The sequence below is a fragment of the Notechis scutatus genome, chromosome 4, assembly GCF_049901735.1.
Source record: "Notechis scutatus isolate UNSWTSFEM ecotype Mainland chromosome 4, rNotScu1.2, whole genome shotgun sequence".
In the NCBI taxonomy this organism is placed as follows: Eukaryota; Metazoa; Chordata; class Lepidosauria; order Squamata; family Elapidae; genus Notechis; species Notechis scutatus.
This window is the reverse complement of record NC_142012.1, coordinates 14,756,518-14,772,903: the sequence shown is the minus strand read 5'-3', so window position 1 is coordinate 14,772,903 and position 16,386 is coordinate 14,756,518. Positions and strand designations below refer to the sequence as shown.

The 16,386-nt window shown below is 42.3% G+C and overlaps 1 protein-coding gene across 10 annotated transcripts in view; it reads right to left on the bottom strand.

The window, feature by feature from the left end:
- AFF1 (ALF transcription elongation factor 1) overlaps positions 1–16,386 on the bottom strand; it is a 175,624-nt gene that overhangs the window by 143,262 nt on the left and 15,976 nt on the right. For 5 of the 10 annotated variants that reach the window (XM_026687925.2, XM_087962842.1, XM_026687924.2 and 2 more), the window contains exon 2: positions 11,279–11,338. In XM_026687925.2, the coding sequence (XP_026543710.1) occupies positions 11,279–11,310 (32 nt within the window). In that variant the 5' untranslated portion in view covers positions 11,311–11,338. Of the gene's footprint in view, positions 1–323; positions 949–11,278; positions 11,339–16,386 lie in introns of those variants that run through there. The other 5 variants (XM_026687927.2, XM_087962836.1, XM_087962837.1 and 2 more) reach the window with 3 other exon arrangements.

The following is a 16,386-nucleotide window of genomic DNA, read 5'->3' as shown; positions in this document are numbered from 1 at the left end:
AGGAAAAATAAAGGAGATGGGTAAGTTTTTTTCCTTCCTTCCCCACTTTTGAGCAAGTGAAACCCACCCACCCATCCACCTACCTCCCGCCGGCGCTTCGTTAACCCCGATCGCAAACTTTTTGAATCCCACCCACCCCCGGAAGGGAAACGCTGGGATCGCGGCTCACCCACCAGACCAGGCACGATTCACACATTCACACGACACGGGAAACAAGAAGCGCCCATCCTCTTCCTCCCACCCACCACCACTCCAGCGTTGCAATCGGGACCAAAAAGCCAGGGGAGCGCTTTTGGGTTGGTGGTTGTTTTTGGAATCCTTACCTTGACTGGGCAGCCATGGTGAAGCTTTTAGCAAGCCGGGCGTCTCCTGGCCATCAGCGGACTTGGGGCGTCTATCCTTCCCTACTCCTACCCCCACCCACCCTCCGAAAACTTCCCGGCCATTTGCCGATCTCTGGGGGGCGCCCGGGATGAAGAGCGAGCGCGGCAAAGGGCTCCGCCGTCTCTGGCCCTGGGCAGCTTTTCCCTACCCCCACCCCCACCCCTCCCGGGCCAGCCGCCCACCTTCGCTCTAGCTCAGCCCTGCGCTAATTTGGATCGACATCCGGTGGGCACACGAGGGCCTCCTCCAGTCCGGCTGGACGTATTGCAAGTCTCAAGGGGAGGGCCCGGCCGGGGGAGGGCAAGGCAGGGGAGGGCAACCAGGGAATGGGGAGGCCGCTCTGCTCCCCGCCTCCGCACCCCGCGCAGGTAAAGCCCGGCCCGTCACTCATACCTCAGGCCGAGGCTGGAGAGCAGTAAAGGCGCGCGCGTAAAGGCGCGCGCGCCAGCACCGTGCCAAGGCGCGCGCCGCTGAGGAGGGGTCTCCCCCAGCTCGCCAAGCGGGCGGCGGGTTCCCTGCTCGGGCTGGCCGCTTTCTCCAGCCTCCCCCACCACCACTCCTCGCCTCACGGGCCCCCCCTCCCCACAACGACCCTCTCTCCTATTCCGCGCTCCCCACCCCCCAACGTTGGCTTGGTTACAATTCGCCTCCTTAAATGGACATATAATGTTTCTGTCAAAGGGCCAGAGGACGGAGGATTGGCTAAAGGGGGAGGACGAGCCCGGTTGCCGGGACCTATCGCTTGAGGGAAAGGCGCGGGGAAACGCTCCCTAGAGATGCCGCCCCCACCCCACCCCGCCTCGGGCACCGAGAAAAGAGGAGCGCGGAGGAGGGGAGGGAGGCGACCCGCAGATACCCCCGCCTCAGGGCCAGCGATGCCCGACGTGGCACGTAGTTCACGGGGGTTTCCCTTAAGCAAAACCCGCGACGGATTCTCCAGCTGGAGGAAGAGTGTTGGGCAGCTGCCAAGGGGTGGGGGGAGCAGCTGTGCCAGCTGGAAGATTGTTTGTGCCACACCTTTGCCTTCTTTAAGCAAAGCAAAGGCACAGGTATAGAATAGGTGGTACCTGGCTCAACAGGGAACTTGGGAGTCCTAGTGGACAATCACTGAAATGTGAGCAGGTAATGTGTGGCAGCGGCAGCAGCCCCCCCCAAAAAAAGCCAATGCAATCCTAAAGTTGCATTAACAGAGGGATAGAATCACGATCACATGAAGTGTTGATACCACTTTATGATGTCTTGGTAAGGCCACACTTGGAATAATAGCCCGTTTTGGTTGCCACCATATAAAGAAAGAGAGACTATAGCTAAGAGAAGAGCAAGATGATTAGGGGACTGGAGGATAAAACATAGGAAGGAAAGTTGCAGGCACTGAGTATGAAGTATTTAATGAAAAGGAGAACTGGGGGTGACATAGCAGTCTTCCAATATCTAATGGGTTGCCACAAAGAAGAGGGAGTCAATCTATTCTCCAAAGCACCTGAGGGCAGGACAAGAACAGAAGTGGTATTCAGCAGGTTCTGACCAGTTCTGGAGAACCAGTAGCAGAAATTTTGAGTAGTTCAGGGAACCGGCAAATCCCACCTCTGACTGGAGATTTTACAGTATCCTTCCCCTGCCATGCCCACCAAGCCATACCCACAGAACCGGAAGTAAAAAAAAATTGAATCCCACCACTGGACAAGAAGCGATGGATGGAAACTAATCAAGGAGAGAAGCAACGTAGAACTAAGGAGAAATTTCCAGACAGTGAGAACAATTAATCAGTGGAACAACTTGCCTCCAGAAGTTGTGAATTCTCCAAACACTGGAAGTTTTTATGAAGAGATAAGACAACCATTTTTACAGAAATGGTATAGGATTTCCTGCCTCAGCAGGGGGTTGGATTAGATGACCTTCAAGCTCCCTTCCAACTCTCTTATTCTGGCACAAACATGAATCCCTTAACTGGCTACCTGGGTGGCAAGTTCAAGCATTTACATAAGCCTTTGCCCCAGCTCTCCATTGTTCTGGATTCTCCCCACAATGGGAATCACACACCCTAAGCCAACCAGCTTCTTAGCTTCCAGGTTTTTAGCTTGCAGCTCGTCTAGCAGGTAATTGAGGATTCAGTACATCACAGATAACTGGGTCTGCTCGTGTGAACACCCCCCTTTTCCCCTCACTGCTTTCTGCAAACTGAAGTCCGTATGTCACCCAGGTCATATTTGACCCAAAGATGATTTTTCAAAAGGCAACTGACCTTTTATTTTTTCCTTCCAAAAGTATTGGTGGAATAATTGGGGTTGTATTGATCCCTGTTGTCATAAAGGGAATGATGGATCCCTCTGACTGTGACTTATATTGAGCCACAGATATCGTGAATGGGGTACCATTCCAGTGTGATCCTCCAGGTCAATTAAATCGATTGATTTTCTTCCAAAATGGGCCTGTATTGATTTTCAATTGCAAACCAGTTAAAGGGGAAAGGGGAAGACCCATAAAAAAAAACAGCCCATTGATAAATCTCTTACAATTAATTATGTTTCCTTTATTAAAATTTTGTTGGGGGATAGAATAATTATTGGTTTCAAGCAAAATCTCTTGGATAAAGTAAAAATAATCACCTTGGTCAGGCACCAAGCATTTAAAAAAAATTTCATAGCATAGAGCAAACAATATTTTAAATCCATTGATAGGTAGTCCTCGACTTACGACTGCAACGGAGCCCAAAATTTGTGTTGTTAAGCAAGACAGGTGTTGAACAGTGGTGGGATTCAATTCTTTTTACTACCGGTTCTGTGGGCGCGTGGCTTGGTGGGTGTGGCAGGGGAAGGATACTGTAAAATCTCCGGTCAGAGGTGGAATTTGCTGGTTCTCCGAACTACTCAAAACTGGTCAGAACCTGCTGAATACCTCTGGTGTTGAATGAGCTTTGCCCCATTTCACGACCTTTCTTGCCACAATTGTTAAAGGAATCACTGCAGTTGTTAAGTTAGCAACACCGTTGATAAGTGAATCTGGCTTCCCCATTGAGATTGCTGGTCAGAAGGTCGCAAAAGGGGCTCATGTGACCCCGGGACACTGCAGCCGTCATAAATATACACACCAGTTGCCAAGTGTCTGAATTTTCATCACATGACCATGGGAATTCTACAACGGTTGTAAATGTGAAAAATGGTCCTTGTAACAGTGGTGTAGCTTTGAATGGCCACTAATGAATGGTTATAAACAGAAGAATACCTGTATTTAGCGGATATGCCACTCCTCTCACACTTTTAAATAATTCTCACTGAAATAATTACATGTACTGTCTTATAAAAAAGTGTGTGGTTGACATAAAAATATCTACATTTAAAACTAACAGATTGACTACTTGAATATGTTCAACTAAATCTCTTTAAGCTTGATTGCATGCACAATTGTTTTAATTCCCTGCTTAGTTATGAAGTTTTCAGAAAACCTGGAACTAATCCCTTTATTTCATCCAATCCTGTTTCCCAGGATTGTTGAGACTAAAAAAGGAGAATATTAGGTGTTATATTGAGAATATTAGGTGTTATATTGAGAATATTAGAGAAAAGACAAACCAATGCAATTCCTTATTTTATCCTATGCAATCTCTTAAAAACGGCTAAAATGCTACTGCATCAAAATAATACAATGTATTTATGTATGATTTATAACGCTAATAATGAAATTTAAACTTATTAAAATTGATTATACAAAATGAGACATGTAGTTTTTTCAATTTATAAATTTCTCTTTGTTAAATCGTTCACTTGTGTATTGAAGAAAGTAGTACAGCATATATTATTTGTATAATATGGACAGGGGTTTTTATATAATACATCCTCTTGCTTATATTACAGCTCAGACCATTGCTTCAATGCACTAAAAATTCTAAGCAAGTTTTAAGACTTTTTAAAATAAAAACATTAAAAAACAGACTTAGTTCTGCAAAAGTTATATAGATTCCTATATCCACTTCTGGAAGTAAAAGCTGTTTTTTAAAGACTGGTTTTGTGTTGGAAATTGAAGGATTTTTATATTTTGTCTAGTTTTGGTTCTCAGTTATTTTTCGAACAAGGATTTATTTCAAACAGGAATTTTTTTTGTTTGTTTTTGCATTAAGGTAAATTTCTAATATTGATTCTGCAGAATCCAAAACATAGGATGTGGAAGAAACACTTAGCATGAAAAAGACAGGCCAAACTGCCTGTTGCACAAATGTTTTAGATTTCAGAACAATCCTAATGGGGAAAACCTCAAATTGCATGTACATACAGCAAAGATCAAGTGAAGCCTTCAAGGTGGCGTTGTGTGCTTACCGGCATGTTTGTTTTTATCTGGAATAAAGGCGCTGTCAGGTTAGGAGAGCAAGTAACACAAGGACAAGCAGATAATCAAAAGCCAGCAAAAAAGTAAACAGTGCAAAACAAAGATAAAAACTAAGTAAGCCTCTCCGTCTTTCTCTCACACACACGCCCATTTAAAGCTCAAGAAAAGGGAAGAAGAAATGAAAGGAGTTCCGGTGCACTTTAAAAACTCCAAACTTCCAAAAGACTCAAATGGGCAGGGCAAAATATAAAAGCAGAGCTATTTCCGCATCAGAAGCAGTACACACACACACACACCAGAGATGGTATTCAGCAGATTCTGACCAGTTCTGGAGAACCGATATGGAAATTTTGAGTAGTTCAGAGAACTGGCAAATGCCACCTCTGCCTGCCCCTGCCCCCATCTATTCTCTGCCTCCCATTGAGTCCCAGCTGATTGGCTGGGTCTTCTTTGGTTGCCCTGCACAGGAGAACGGAGCTGGAAAGCAGGTTAGTGGGGTGGAGAGGGAATGGGGATTTTGCAGTAACCTTCCCCCAGGAGTGGCATGGGAATGGAGATTTTACACTATCCTTCCCCTGCCCCGCCCACCAAGTCATGCCCACAGAACCGGTAGTAAAAAAAAAATGAATCCCACCACTGACAACACAAACAGACAAATTTGAACGTTATTAGGGCAACAATAATGATTAGGGGAGTGGAGGCTAAAGCATATGAAGAACGATTTCAGGAATTGGGTATGTCTAGTTTAATGAAAAGAAAGACCAGGTGGAATGATAGCAGTGTTCTAATATCTGAGGGGCTGCCACAAAGAGGAAGGGGTCAACTTAGTTTCCAAAGCAGCAGACGACAAGACTAGAAACAATGGATGGAAACTAATCAAGGAGAGAAGCAATTTAGAACTAAGGAGAAATGTCCTAACAGTGAGAACAATTAACCAGTGGAACCACTTGCATTCGGAAGTTGTGGCTGCTCCATAACTTTAAGAAGAGACTTGGTGGACAGCCACTTGCCAGAAATGGTATAGGCAGGGTCTTCTGCTTGAGCAAGGGGTTGGACTAGAAGACCTCCAAGCTCCCTTCCAACCCTGTTATTCTGTTATTTATCCTGGACACAGGGCACTGCTTTTGGTTACTCTTCCCATCAACCTAAACCAGAAACCCTATTAATAATAGCAGTTCTTTGGGAGGCCTTTGCAATTCACAGCCTTAACACAGACAGAAGCGCGCACACACAAATTGGGCAAGCGTCTAATAAAATACTGAGGCAAACTTCAGCCAAGACAAATGAAGATTCATTAATTCATTAATTCATAATCTTAACCACCATTTGCATCCCAAATAAGTTTCTCTACAGTGGAAGGTGAAAGAGTCAGCTGCCTATTGTGAATCCCAGTGCTTTAAACATGCAAACAAGGGCCCTTTCATTTTATTTTGCAAATAAATGGACTCCTCTTGAGAAAGGGCTCCCCACCCAAGCAACATCCTGAAATAATCCAGTTCCTCGGCTAAAATTCATAGCTTCAGAAACAGCACATACATTTTTTAGAGGAAAAGTACAGTGCATGTTAGAACATGGGTATTCTTTTGCATTCAGGAGTCAAGAGTTATCCTATACACTTTCATCCATCACTTGTAGAACCCTTTGAAAATTTGCTATCATCGTGAACCCTGTAAATGGACAGCTTCACTGATAAAAGATTATGCTATTTATCATCCATAAATATTACAGTGTACACTTTGTCCAAAGTCAGCCATAAGATCACTTTGAGATCAATCACTATCATACCATCTGCTGGGAGTTGTGATGAGAACACTGAATACCTTTCTAAAATGTGTGGTGCTTAAAGGCAGCATATCATCCAATTTAAAAAAGAAACTAGTCTAAAATATAGCAATAGCACTTAAACTTATATTCTACTCCACAGTGTTTTTACAGAGTCAGCCTCTTGCCCCCAACAATCTGGGTCCTCATTTTACCCACCTCAGAAGGATGGAAGGCTGAGTCAACCTTGAGCCTGGTGAGATTTGAACTGCCAAATTGCAGGCAGCCGGCAGGCAGCAGAAGTAGCCTGCAGAACTGCACTCTAACCACTGAGCCACCATGGCTTATATTCTATATTAGAGGTGTCAAACTCATGTTGTCACAGCAGCATCACCTGACGTATCGGGATTTTTTTTTCCCCTTCGCTAAACTGGGCAGGGGCAGGGGCAGCACATGATGCATCCGGCTCACGGGCTGCGAGTTTGACACCCCTGTTCTATATGATGTAATCTAAAGCCTAAAGTTAATCTGCTCTTTATCCTATCTGTTCTACATTTTAGTACAACTATTTCAAATCTTTCTGACATCCAGAAGTCTTGCAGCATCTTTATACCACATCGATTTTTGAGAACCACATTCTATTTCTACCAATGCTTTCATGACAAGCAGTGTGTAAATGTTCTAGGACTCTTGGTTACATTTACCCCATGAGACCCAAGGTCTCTTCCCTGGACACAGTTTTTATGGCACTAATGAGTACCATAATTATATACAGAAATTGACTTATGATCACAATTGAGCCCAACATTTTTGTGGCTAAGTAAGACAGTTGTTACGTGAGTTTGGTCTCATTTGACAACTTTTCATACCAGACTTGTTAAGTCAATCACTGCAGTTGTTAGTAGTTAGTAACAAGTTGTTAAGAGATTCTGGCTTCCTCAATGATTTTGCTTGTCAAGGTGATTGCAAAAGGGTTCACATGAACCTGGGACACTGCAACCGTCATAAATACATACCAGTTGCCAATTCTGATCACATGACAATGGGGATGCTGCGACAGTCATAAGTGTGAAAAACGATAGGTCACTTTTTTTAGTGCTGTTCTGACTTCGAACCGCCACTAAACAAATGATTGTAAGTGGAGAGCTATCTGTAAGGTTAAAGGTTCCCCTTGCACATATGTGCTAGTCGTTCCCAACTCTAGGGGGCGGTGCTCATCTCCATTTCAAAACTAAAGAGCCAGCGCTGTCCGAAGACGTCTCCGTGGTCATGTGGCCGGCATGACTAAACACCAAAGGCGCACAGAATGCTGTTACCTTCCCAACAAAGTGGACCCTATTTTTCTTCTTGCATTTTTATGTGCTTTCGAACTGCTAGGTTGGCAGAAGCTGGGACAAGTATCGGGAGCTCACTTCGTTGCATGGCGCTAGGGATTCGAGCCACCAAACTGCCGACCTTTCTGATCGACAAGCTCTTAGGCACTGAGCCACCGCGTCCCTGTACTTTCTGTCTTTTAGTCATATTTCCAAAAGAATTGCTTCAAAAAAGGCCAATGTGTATGCAGAGGTAGCTGTGATAGGCAGTTAGGAGCAGGGTGTTTAGTGTGCCGGAGTGGCTGAACACAGAATTTCAGCAAGAGGCTACAAGCAGGAATCTCAACATTTTTGTAAACTGCTCTTCCTCATCTCCACTGCTGTAGAAATAGCTGTCTTCTTGATCTATGGCGCTTCAACATTGTGCTACCATCATTCTGGAAAGCTTAATAGTTTCATTTTCCTTGTTCTACAAGCAGCATCTCCTTTTGCAAGCAACCGAATGTAACATATGCAGAAGCTTATGTGTTCCTGACAGTGAGAGAGAAAGCTGCAGACAGTGTTAAAATAACTTGATTTATATGCCAGTTGAATCCATACAAGAATCCACAGGCAGAAAACAATTTGTTCTTCAGATTCCCTGTTAACTGTCAGATTTGTCTTTGTGTGATATCAGATGCAGGTTAAGAAAGATGCATGTCCAGGCAGAAGTGTACTCCAGAGAATAAGGCTTTTTATGTATTAAAGTTTTAAAATTTGAATATGTACTCTTATGATCTAGGACCATCAAGGTTGCACAGCCCAAATTAGCCCCCTCAAGCACCTTTTTAATCAAAAGGCAGGGTTCAATTTTTAACGAGCATAAAATAATTATCAATCAATTCAAAATTGTGCAAACCCCCACCATATTTCTCTTTCTCAGCGAGTTTAAGAGGACGTTGACTCCTGGAATTCCCCAGCCCTGAATCCCTCCTCCATCCCTCCCACCCCGCAAAGCTGGTTGGGGAACTCCGTTGAGTTGAAGTCACTGAGATTGGGCAACTGATACACAGGAAGTAATAAAGTTCTTTCAAAACAGTGAAGTCAACCCCACATCTACTCATACGTTCTTTAAAAAAAAAAAAATCCAAGATGGGAATAATTACCGGTTAGCTCATCTCTTTGAAAATAGCCGCTGATTTAATAAAAAGTAAAGACGCCTTCCAGTGATTGCATATACAGCATGCATTTGTGTTGTTCCCTTTGACAATATTGAGCTGCAATCCCACTGCTCATGTCTGGTTGTAGACTAGACCAATGTAGTCCATAATCTGACAATTTCTGGTAGTCTCTCAAGTTCTCAACCAAACAGTATCAGAGGCTTGCTTAGCTTCTACCAAGTCAAAGTCAACAAAATGTGGCTAGCAATAAATCAGGGTACTTATTAGCTTAAATATGGAATTGGTTTTTTCCCCCTGAACTTCAACTCTGAACGTCTGTAGAGGTTCTCAGTCATCCAGGTCATGGTTGTCCCAAAGGTAACTGGATTTTCTTGGTTTTTTTTCTTTTGAAGACATTTCACTTCTCCTCCAAGAAGCTTCTACAGGAAACAGGAGCACTAAAAACTCAGGTGACCCTGAAGATACAGATAAACCTCCAAGTGCTTCAACAATCTTCTAAAAGGAGGTAAATGACCAGCTGTCTGAAAGGAATATAAATCCTTCCATTCCCCACTGTCCTGTCAGAGTTGAAGGAGCTTCTTGGATGAGAAGCAAAAGGTCTTCAAAAGAAAAAAAAGAAAGAAAGTCCAGTTGCCTCCTGAAAAAACACTGTTAGGTTCAACTCTGAACATCCCATATCCTTGGCCATACTAGCTCTCAATTGCTCAGAATTGTAATTAGCAACATCTGGCAAGATACATATTTCTTGCAATCTATTGAATCAGAACTCCTCCTCCTCCTCCTTGCTCTTCCTCTTCTGGCAATCTCAACCATTGTTAATTGATATTGTTGTAGTCTGTTTCTCCTTCTTCTTCTGGGTCTGTCTCATGTTTTTTTGACCTTCTCCTCTTTTCGGATATGCCTTGTACGGTATGGAATCCCATGTCCTGAATTTCATCACTGCTATTATTTAAATGAACTAACATGGTGGATCTAGAAGGCTAAGCAGGGTCAGCCATCTAGAAAGTTAAAAAAAAAATTCTGGAAGATAGCAACAACTGACCACTTCTATACTGCTGCCAAGAAGACTGCATTGACCTATCTTGAAAGTACTCAAAGCTGAGTTCCACTTCCAGGTGTCTTTTTAGTCTGACTTAATTAGAAGTAATACATTTGGTGTTAGGCTTAGGGACCACTTTACCAATGGTTTTGCTTTTACCTGGCCAGCCAAACACAAGGCAAGACTGGAAAACACCTGTCATATCTCATGGAATTTTTGCGTTATATACACTCTCACTAATCTAATGGGTCTTAATGAAAGGTATCATGCAGTCTTGTATGACTACACCAAGAAGCCATTTGAGATAGCTGAAAAAATATCTGCAGACCCCTCACATCCGGGACAAAAACTATTTCAACTCCTCCCCACAGGACAGTCCTATAGGGCACTGCATGCCAAAACATCTAGACACAGGGACAATTTTATCCCTCATGCCATCACTCTGCCGAACACCTGATTCTTACTGTCTAATGTCTTATGTGTATTTACCCATGTAGTACGGCTGTAATGTTATTTATCTTTCTCATTTGACGGTGGCGCAGTGGTTAAAGTGCAGTACTGCAGGCTACTTCTGCTGCCTGCCGGCTGCCTGCAATTTGGCAGTTCAAATCTCACCAGGCTCAAGGTTGACTCAGCCTTCCATCCTTCTGAGGTGGATAAAATGAGGACCCAGATTGTTGGGGGCAAGACGCTGACTCTGTAAACCGCTTAGAGAGGGCTGCAAAGTACTGTAAAGCAGTATATAAGTCTTAAGTGCTATTGCTATCTTTATGCCCCTCTCTTATTGGTATTATCATTATAATCATCATTATTCTGTTGCTTTGCATGTACAATGAGAGCTTCTGCAGCTGAGAAAAATTCCTTGTGTGTCTAATCACAGTTGGCCAAATAAACTATTCAATTCAACGAATTCTAAAAGTTGTACAGTAATCTCAAACCCACCCAGCTTACAACAATAACATCAAGTTTGCTTCAAGGGTATCCAGCAAATCATAAATCTTCATAAGATCAACAACCTGTCTCCAACAGCTACAGGAAGAAAGCAGGCACGCAAACATACACAGATCTTCAAGAAGTTACTATCAATTTCCTCTGACAATTCGCCACCAAACTGTAAAGAATTCCAAGTTCCCATGTTAACATCAACTTGTAATGTTTTGTTCTTCCATTTTTTTTTCCAGAAAAAGACGGTATCCAAAAGAGGCACAAGAATGAGTATGGGGCTTTTTAAAAAAAGAAAGTTTAAAAACACATGGGGAGAAAGAAGGAAGAAGCAAGTAGTCTTAAATTAAAAATCTTACCTATTTTTGTTGCTTGTGTTTGTGGAAGTCATCTCGAGAATACTGTGCAAATCAGATCATCTTGGAAAGAAGAAATAAATATCAGTGGTCAACTGATGATGTGTTTTTCTGAAGAAGACCAGCCTATTTATATACTGCTTTTAAATTACCATGTCTCTCTCTCTCTCTCTCTCTTCCCCTCACCCTCCCTCCCTCTCCCTCTCATTATTTCTTTTTCATATTTTATACAATATTTTTGAGGAAAGCTTTAAGGAGGCATTTAATAATCTAAAAGCTGTGTCCTTTACAATGACAATGAAATTTAGTTTAGATCAGGGGTGTCCAACCTTGGCAACTTTAAGACTTGTGGACTTCAACTCCCAGAATTCCTCAGCCAGCAAAGCTGGCTGAGGAATTCTGGGAGTTGAAGTCCACAAGTCTTAAAGTTGCCAAGGTTGGACACCCCTGGTTTAGATCAAATAGCTTAATACTCCTACGTAGTGTAAGACAAACCCACAACTCGCTATGGATAATAAAGCTCATTTGGACCAATATTTACTCCACAAAAAGAACATGTTTTCTTCCAAATAAATACCTGCAGGGAGGGGTCTCTAGAAATATAAAAATAGGGAACAACTTGCTGAAAATCCTGGCTGACTTTGAAGATTACTTTTGGCTTTGTAGTGTAGTTGAAGAAACTGGCTTATGCAACGTGTTTAACTGTAAGAACTTTTCCTGATCCTGTTACTTCTCCTTTTTGCTTTCCGTAGGTCCATTTTGCCCTTTTTGTTGGAAGTGAAGAGGAGAACTTATGCAAGTTGTACTTGTCAGTGTGAATAAGAGTGTACGCTTCCATGAGGGAGAAAATAGTTAATGTGTGAAATGATGATTTAGTTGTTTCATTTTATGTACCATTAAATACCTGTACACGTATGGGTAATGTATAATGTAAGCAAGTATGCGGGTAGCCATAATGTGCAACGTACGTCCTTGTCTGTTGTAGAACTCTGCACTATCACTAAGTAATAACAGAAAGATCCTGAAAACCCCTTATCATTATATAATGGTATTAGGATTTTTGCAACCCAGATGTGTGGGTGCTAGTAAGGTTATGTTGTTCTTAAATGAAAATAGGAATTGTTCTCTTGGATATTCTGGGGTTATATTCTCATACCTGTGGCCATCCAAATTGCGGAGAATGCAATTTAGATACGAATGTTTGCAGCCCAAATATAACAGACTTACCTTTTGGGGAACTGCGGCTTGTGGCAAACAAATATACAGATGTGTGTTGATCAAAGGTGGACCTCAAAATTTTTAGCAATGGGTTCTCTGCCCGGTTGCTGGGTGGGCGTGGACATGGTAGGCGTGGGCTCACCAGCCTCCTGCACCATAGCATGGGGGGTGGCTTTGCCCTCCCCGGACTCCAGAGGCTTTTTTTGAGCCTCCGGGAGGGGGAAAGCAGCCTTCCCGAACTTCCAGGAGGCCCGTTTTTCACCCTCCTCGAGCCTCCGCGGGCACCCTGCACTTACCTGCATCCAAAACGGGCCACGTGGTGACTCCTGGGAGGGGCGGGGCCAGCCAGGAGTGAGATTTGGGGATTCTGTGCAGAATCTTAGCTAGAGGATCTCCCAAACTCCTGCAAGCCCCCAGTAGCCCACCCCTGGCATTGATAGGTACGACAAAAAATGTAACACATGCACATATTTATTGCCATGACTGCTCCCAGTTGGAAATTCTAACAGTTGTTAATATTTGTATGGTGTGTTTGTATCTGTGCAGTGCGTAAATCTAAGCTGTGAAAGGTGGACATTGCATAAGGTACAAAACCCTAGTATGACCACACCTGGAATACTGCAACCAGTTTTGGTCACCATATTACAAAAAAGATGCTGAGACTTTGGAAAAAGTTCAGAGAAGAGCAACTAAGATGATCAAAGGCCTGGAGACTAAACCTTATGAAGGATGGCTGCAGGTTTTGGTCCTGGCTAGTCTAAAGAAAAGAAGAATTAGAGGAGACATGATAGCAGTATTCTGGTATTTGAGGGGCTGCCACAAAGAAGAGGAGGTCAAATTATTCTCCAAAGGACAATAAATAATGGATGGAAACTAATCAAGAAGAGAAGCAGCCTAGAATTAAGAAGAAATTTCCTGACTGTGAGGACAATTAACCAATGGAACAGCTTGCCTCCAGAAATCTTGGTTGCTCCGTCATGGTGGTTTTTAAGAAGAGACTGGATAATCACTTGTCTGAGATGGTATATAGGCTCTCCTGCCTAAGCAGCGGGGCTGGACTAGAAGACCTCCAAGGCCCCTTCCAGCTCTATACTATTCTAGTATTCTACATACATACATATACATACACATGGGTAAAACTGGACATAGAACACTGTGGACAGACCAGAAAATAAATACATGGATTATAGAAAAATAAATACATCCAGATACAGGTAATCCTTGACTTATGACCACAATGGATTAAGTTACAGTGGTCATGAGTAGACCAGTAGAAGATCTGAGTCAACATCAACTTGATAACACATCATCAATTCATAAATATAGGGGGAGGGGATTGGCTTAAATTCAGAACTGTCTTCCTTTCAGATAAATGCCAATTTAAGCTATAAATGCCGATCTATTTACAGGTTGATTAAAAATATCAGAAAAAAAAGGAACACAGAGGAAGAATTCAAGTAAATATTAGCAAAACAAACAGCGGGAACTCCAGACATGTTGTTCCTTTCCCAGCAGCACAAATGAGCTTTTTCCCCCCATCCTCCAGTTTGCTTGCCATTTATTATCTCACAGTCATCTTCAGCATTTTAAGAATGCCAAAATGCCAGAGGCTCCTTCCACAGCACAGCATAGGAAGGTAGTTCTTTTTTCAAGTGGTTTTCTGAAACCCAGCATTATTTTCCCCAGTGGCCTTCAAGTCTACAATTGCTCAAAATACTTACAAAGTAGATATACAATAGTTAAATCCTTGAAAAAACCCTGTAAGCTCCTTCTTTCCTTCCTTGCCTCCTTCCTTCCTTCCTCCCCTCCCTCCTTTTCCTCTCTTCTTTTCTTCCTTTCTCCCTTCTTTCCAAAAATCATGTAAAAAGTTCTGTAGGAAAAATGAGAGCAAATTTAATGAAAAGCCTAATGTAGCCAGGAAAAAGTAGGATCTCGTATTTTATGGTGTATCAGAGCTGGCCCATATATTCTAGCTAGCCAATGGAGGCTAAAGTAAGAATATTTGCTGGAGAAGAGGATTTCCTAATTGAGGAAACATTTGTTTCAATAACTTTTAAGGTAGTAACAGACAGCGGAGCATGTGGACCAGGCTGAATTTTTTTTTTTTTTTTGAAATCAGTTTTCCAAGTCCAAAAACTAGAAAAACACAAACTGGTGAATTCAAAAATGGTTAGCGTCCAATTGAATGTACTCAATGCTGCTTTTCTAGAAGAAAAGGCAATGCATAATATATGCAGCACTTTTTTTTTATTAAGAAATAATGAAGTTATCTTGGATATGGAGCAATGTTCCTTTAACCACAGAGGTGTGCAAGATTTCACTTTCTGTCTGGGTAAGGCTGCCAACCAGTTATCTCTGTTCTTATTATCTCTTGTGGACTGCAAATCAGCGAGGTTTCACAGGATGCTAACATGTACCGATTAGCAATGAATGGTTTTACCAAATCACTTGCAGGTTGTCAGGGTCAGAAATTTGTGCTGGCTCAGAAATTCGTGCTGTGTCAAATCGCACCCAGCACAATTGGTATGATGTGACGGAGTCTGTGTAGCTCCAGTTTTCAGAACATGAAAAGCAGGAAAAACAAAACCTGGGAAAATGTGACTGTAGGAGTGTTTCTCCAACCATAAGGGTCCATGAAAAATCCTATTCCATGTTTTTCTTCTCACCGGTTGTGTTTGAAAGGAAAACATTTCAACTTAGGCAGTTTTCACTTGAAATGCAGCCTAAAGCAAATTCTGAACAGAAGCCACAAGGCTGGCTATTTTAAGGTGGGCTACGCTGAAAGCATGCAATTTCACTAAGCCCACTATTTTGGAGACCTGTCAGTTGAGATGGACTCTCAAAAGTTCTAAATCAACTCTAATTATAATCAAGAAAAACTATAACAATCGTGCACAATCAATATTTACATAAACTTTATTAAAACAATTCATGTTCATGCATTGTTAGATTAAATATTGTTCTGGCTTTTCTCCATCCATTTATTTTATCCTAGTACCATTCATTTTTTTGATGTGACGTCTTCAGATTGGTTACTCAAAAAAAAAAATCCAATGTGATTTTGGCCAGGGGGAAAAAACCCTTCACGTCAGTTTATTTTGTGAATTTATATTTTGGGTTAAACATTTTGAGTAATGATGCCAGGGTAGGATATATAAATAATCCAAAGGTTGCTCATCTTTATTAATTCAGATGAGCTGAATACATAATTACTGTAATAACTATCCTCTTTACTTCCAATGTATTCATTAAATGCAGACACTATTTTTAATGCTTTTAATTTCTCTATTTCACAATCTTTAGATCTGTAGTTATCATTAATTAATGTACTGAATTTAGACACCTCTCCAAGAGTGATTTGGGGCAGCTTACAATTTGAGGTAACATTAAACACAGGGTAACATAAATGAGGATTTTCAGACTATGAAAACTGCAGGCTAATGAAATAATATAAATAACAATAAGAGAAGGGAATAAAGCTATCGGGACATAGTTCATTCAAGAGTTTTACCCTCTGCACATGCTCATCCCATTGTTTGGCTCAGAACTTGAGGAAGAACCAAGTCTTTGGAGCCCTGCAGAAGAACAAAAGGATTCAGGACTCTCCAAATCTCAGGGGAATTTTGTTCCATAGGGCAGGGGCTACACCAGGAAGTTGTATCCTGGGCCCCACTAATGAATTCATGGAAGGGACTTGAAGCATGCCCATTATGCAGTGGTGGGATTCAAATTCTTTTACTACCGATTCTGTGGGTGTGGCTTGGTGGGCATGGCTTGGTGGGCATGGCAGGGGAAGGATATTGCAAAATCTCCATTCCCTCCCCATCCCACTAACCTGATTTCCAGCTCCATTCTCCTGCACGAGTCAAAAAGAGGGCTCTGAAAATATTTAC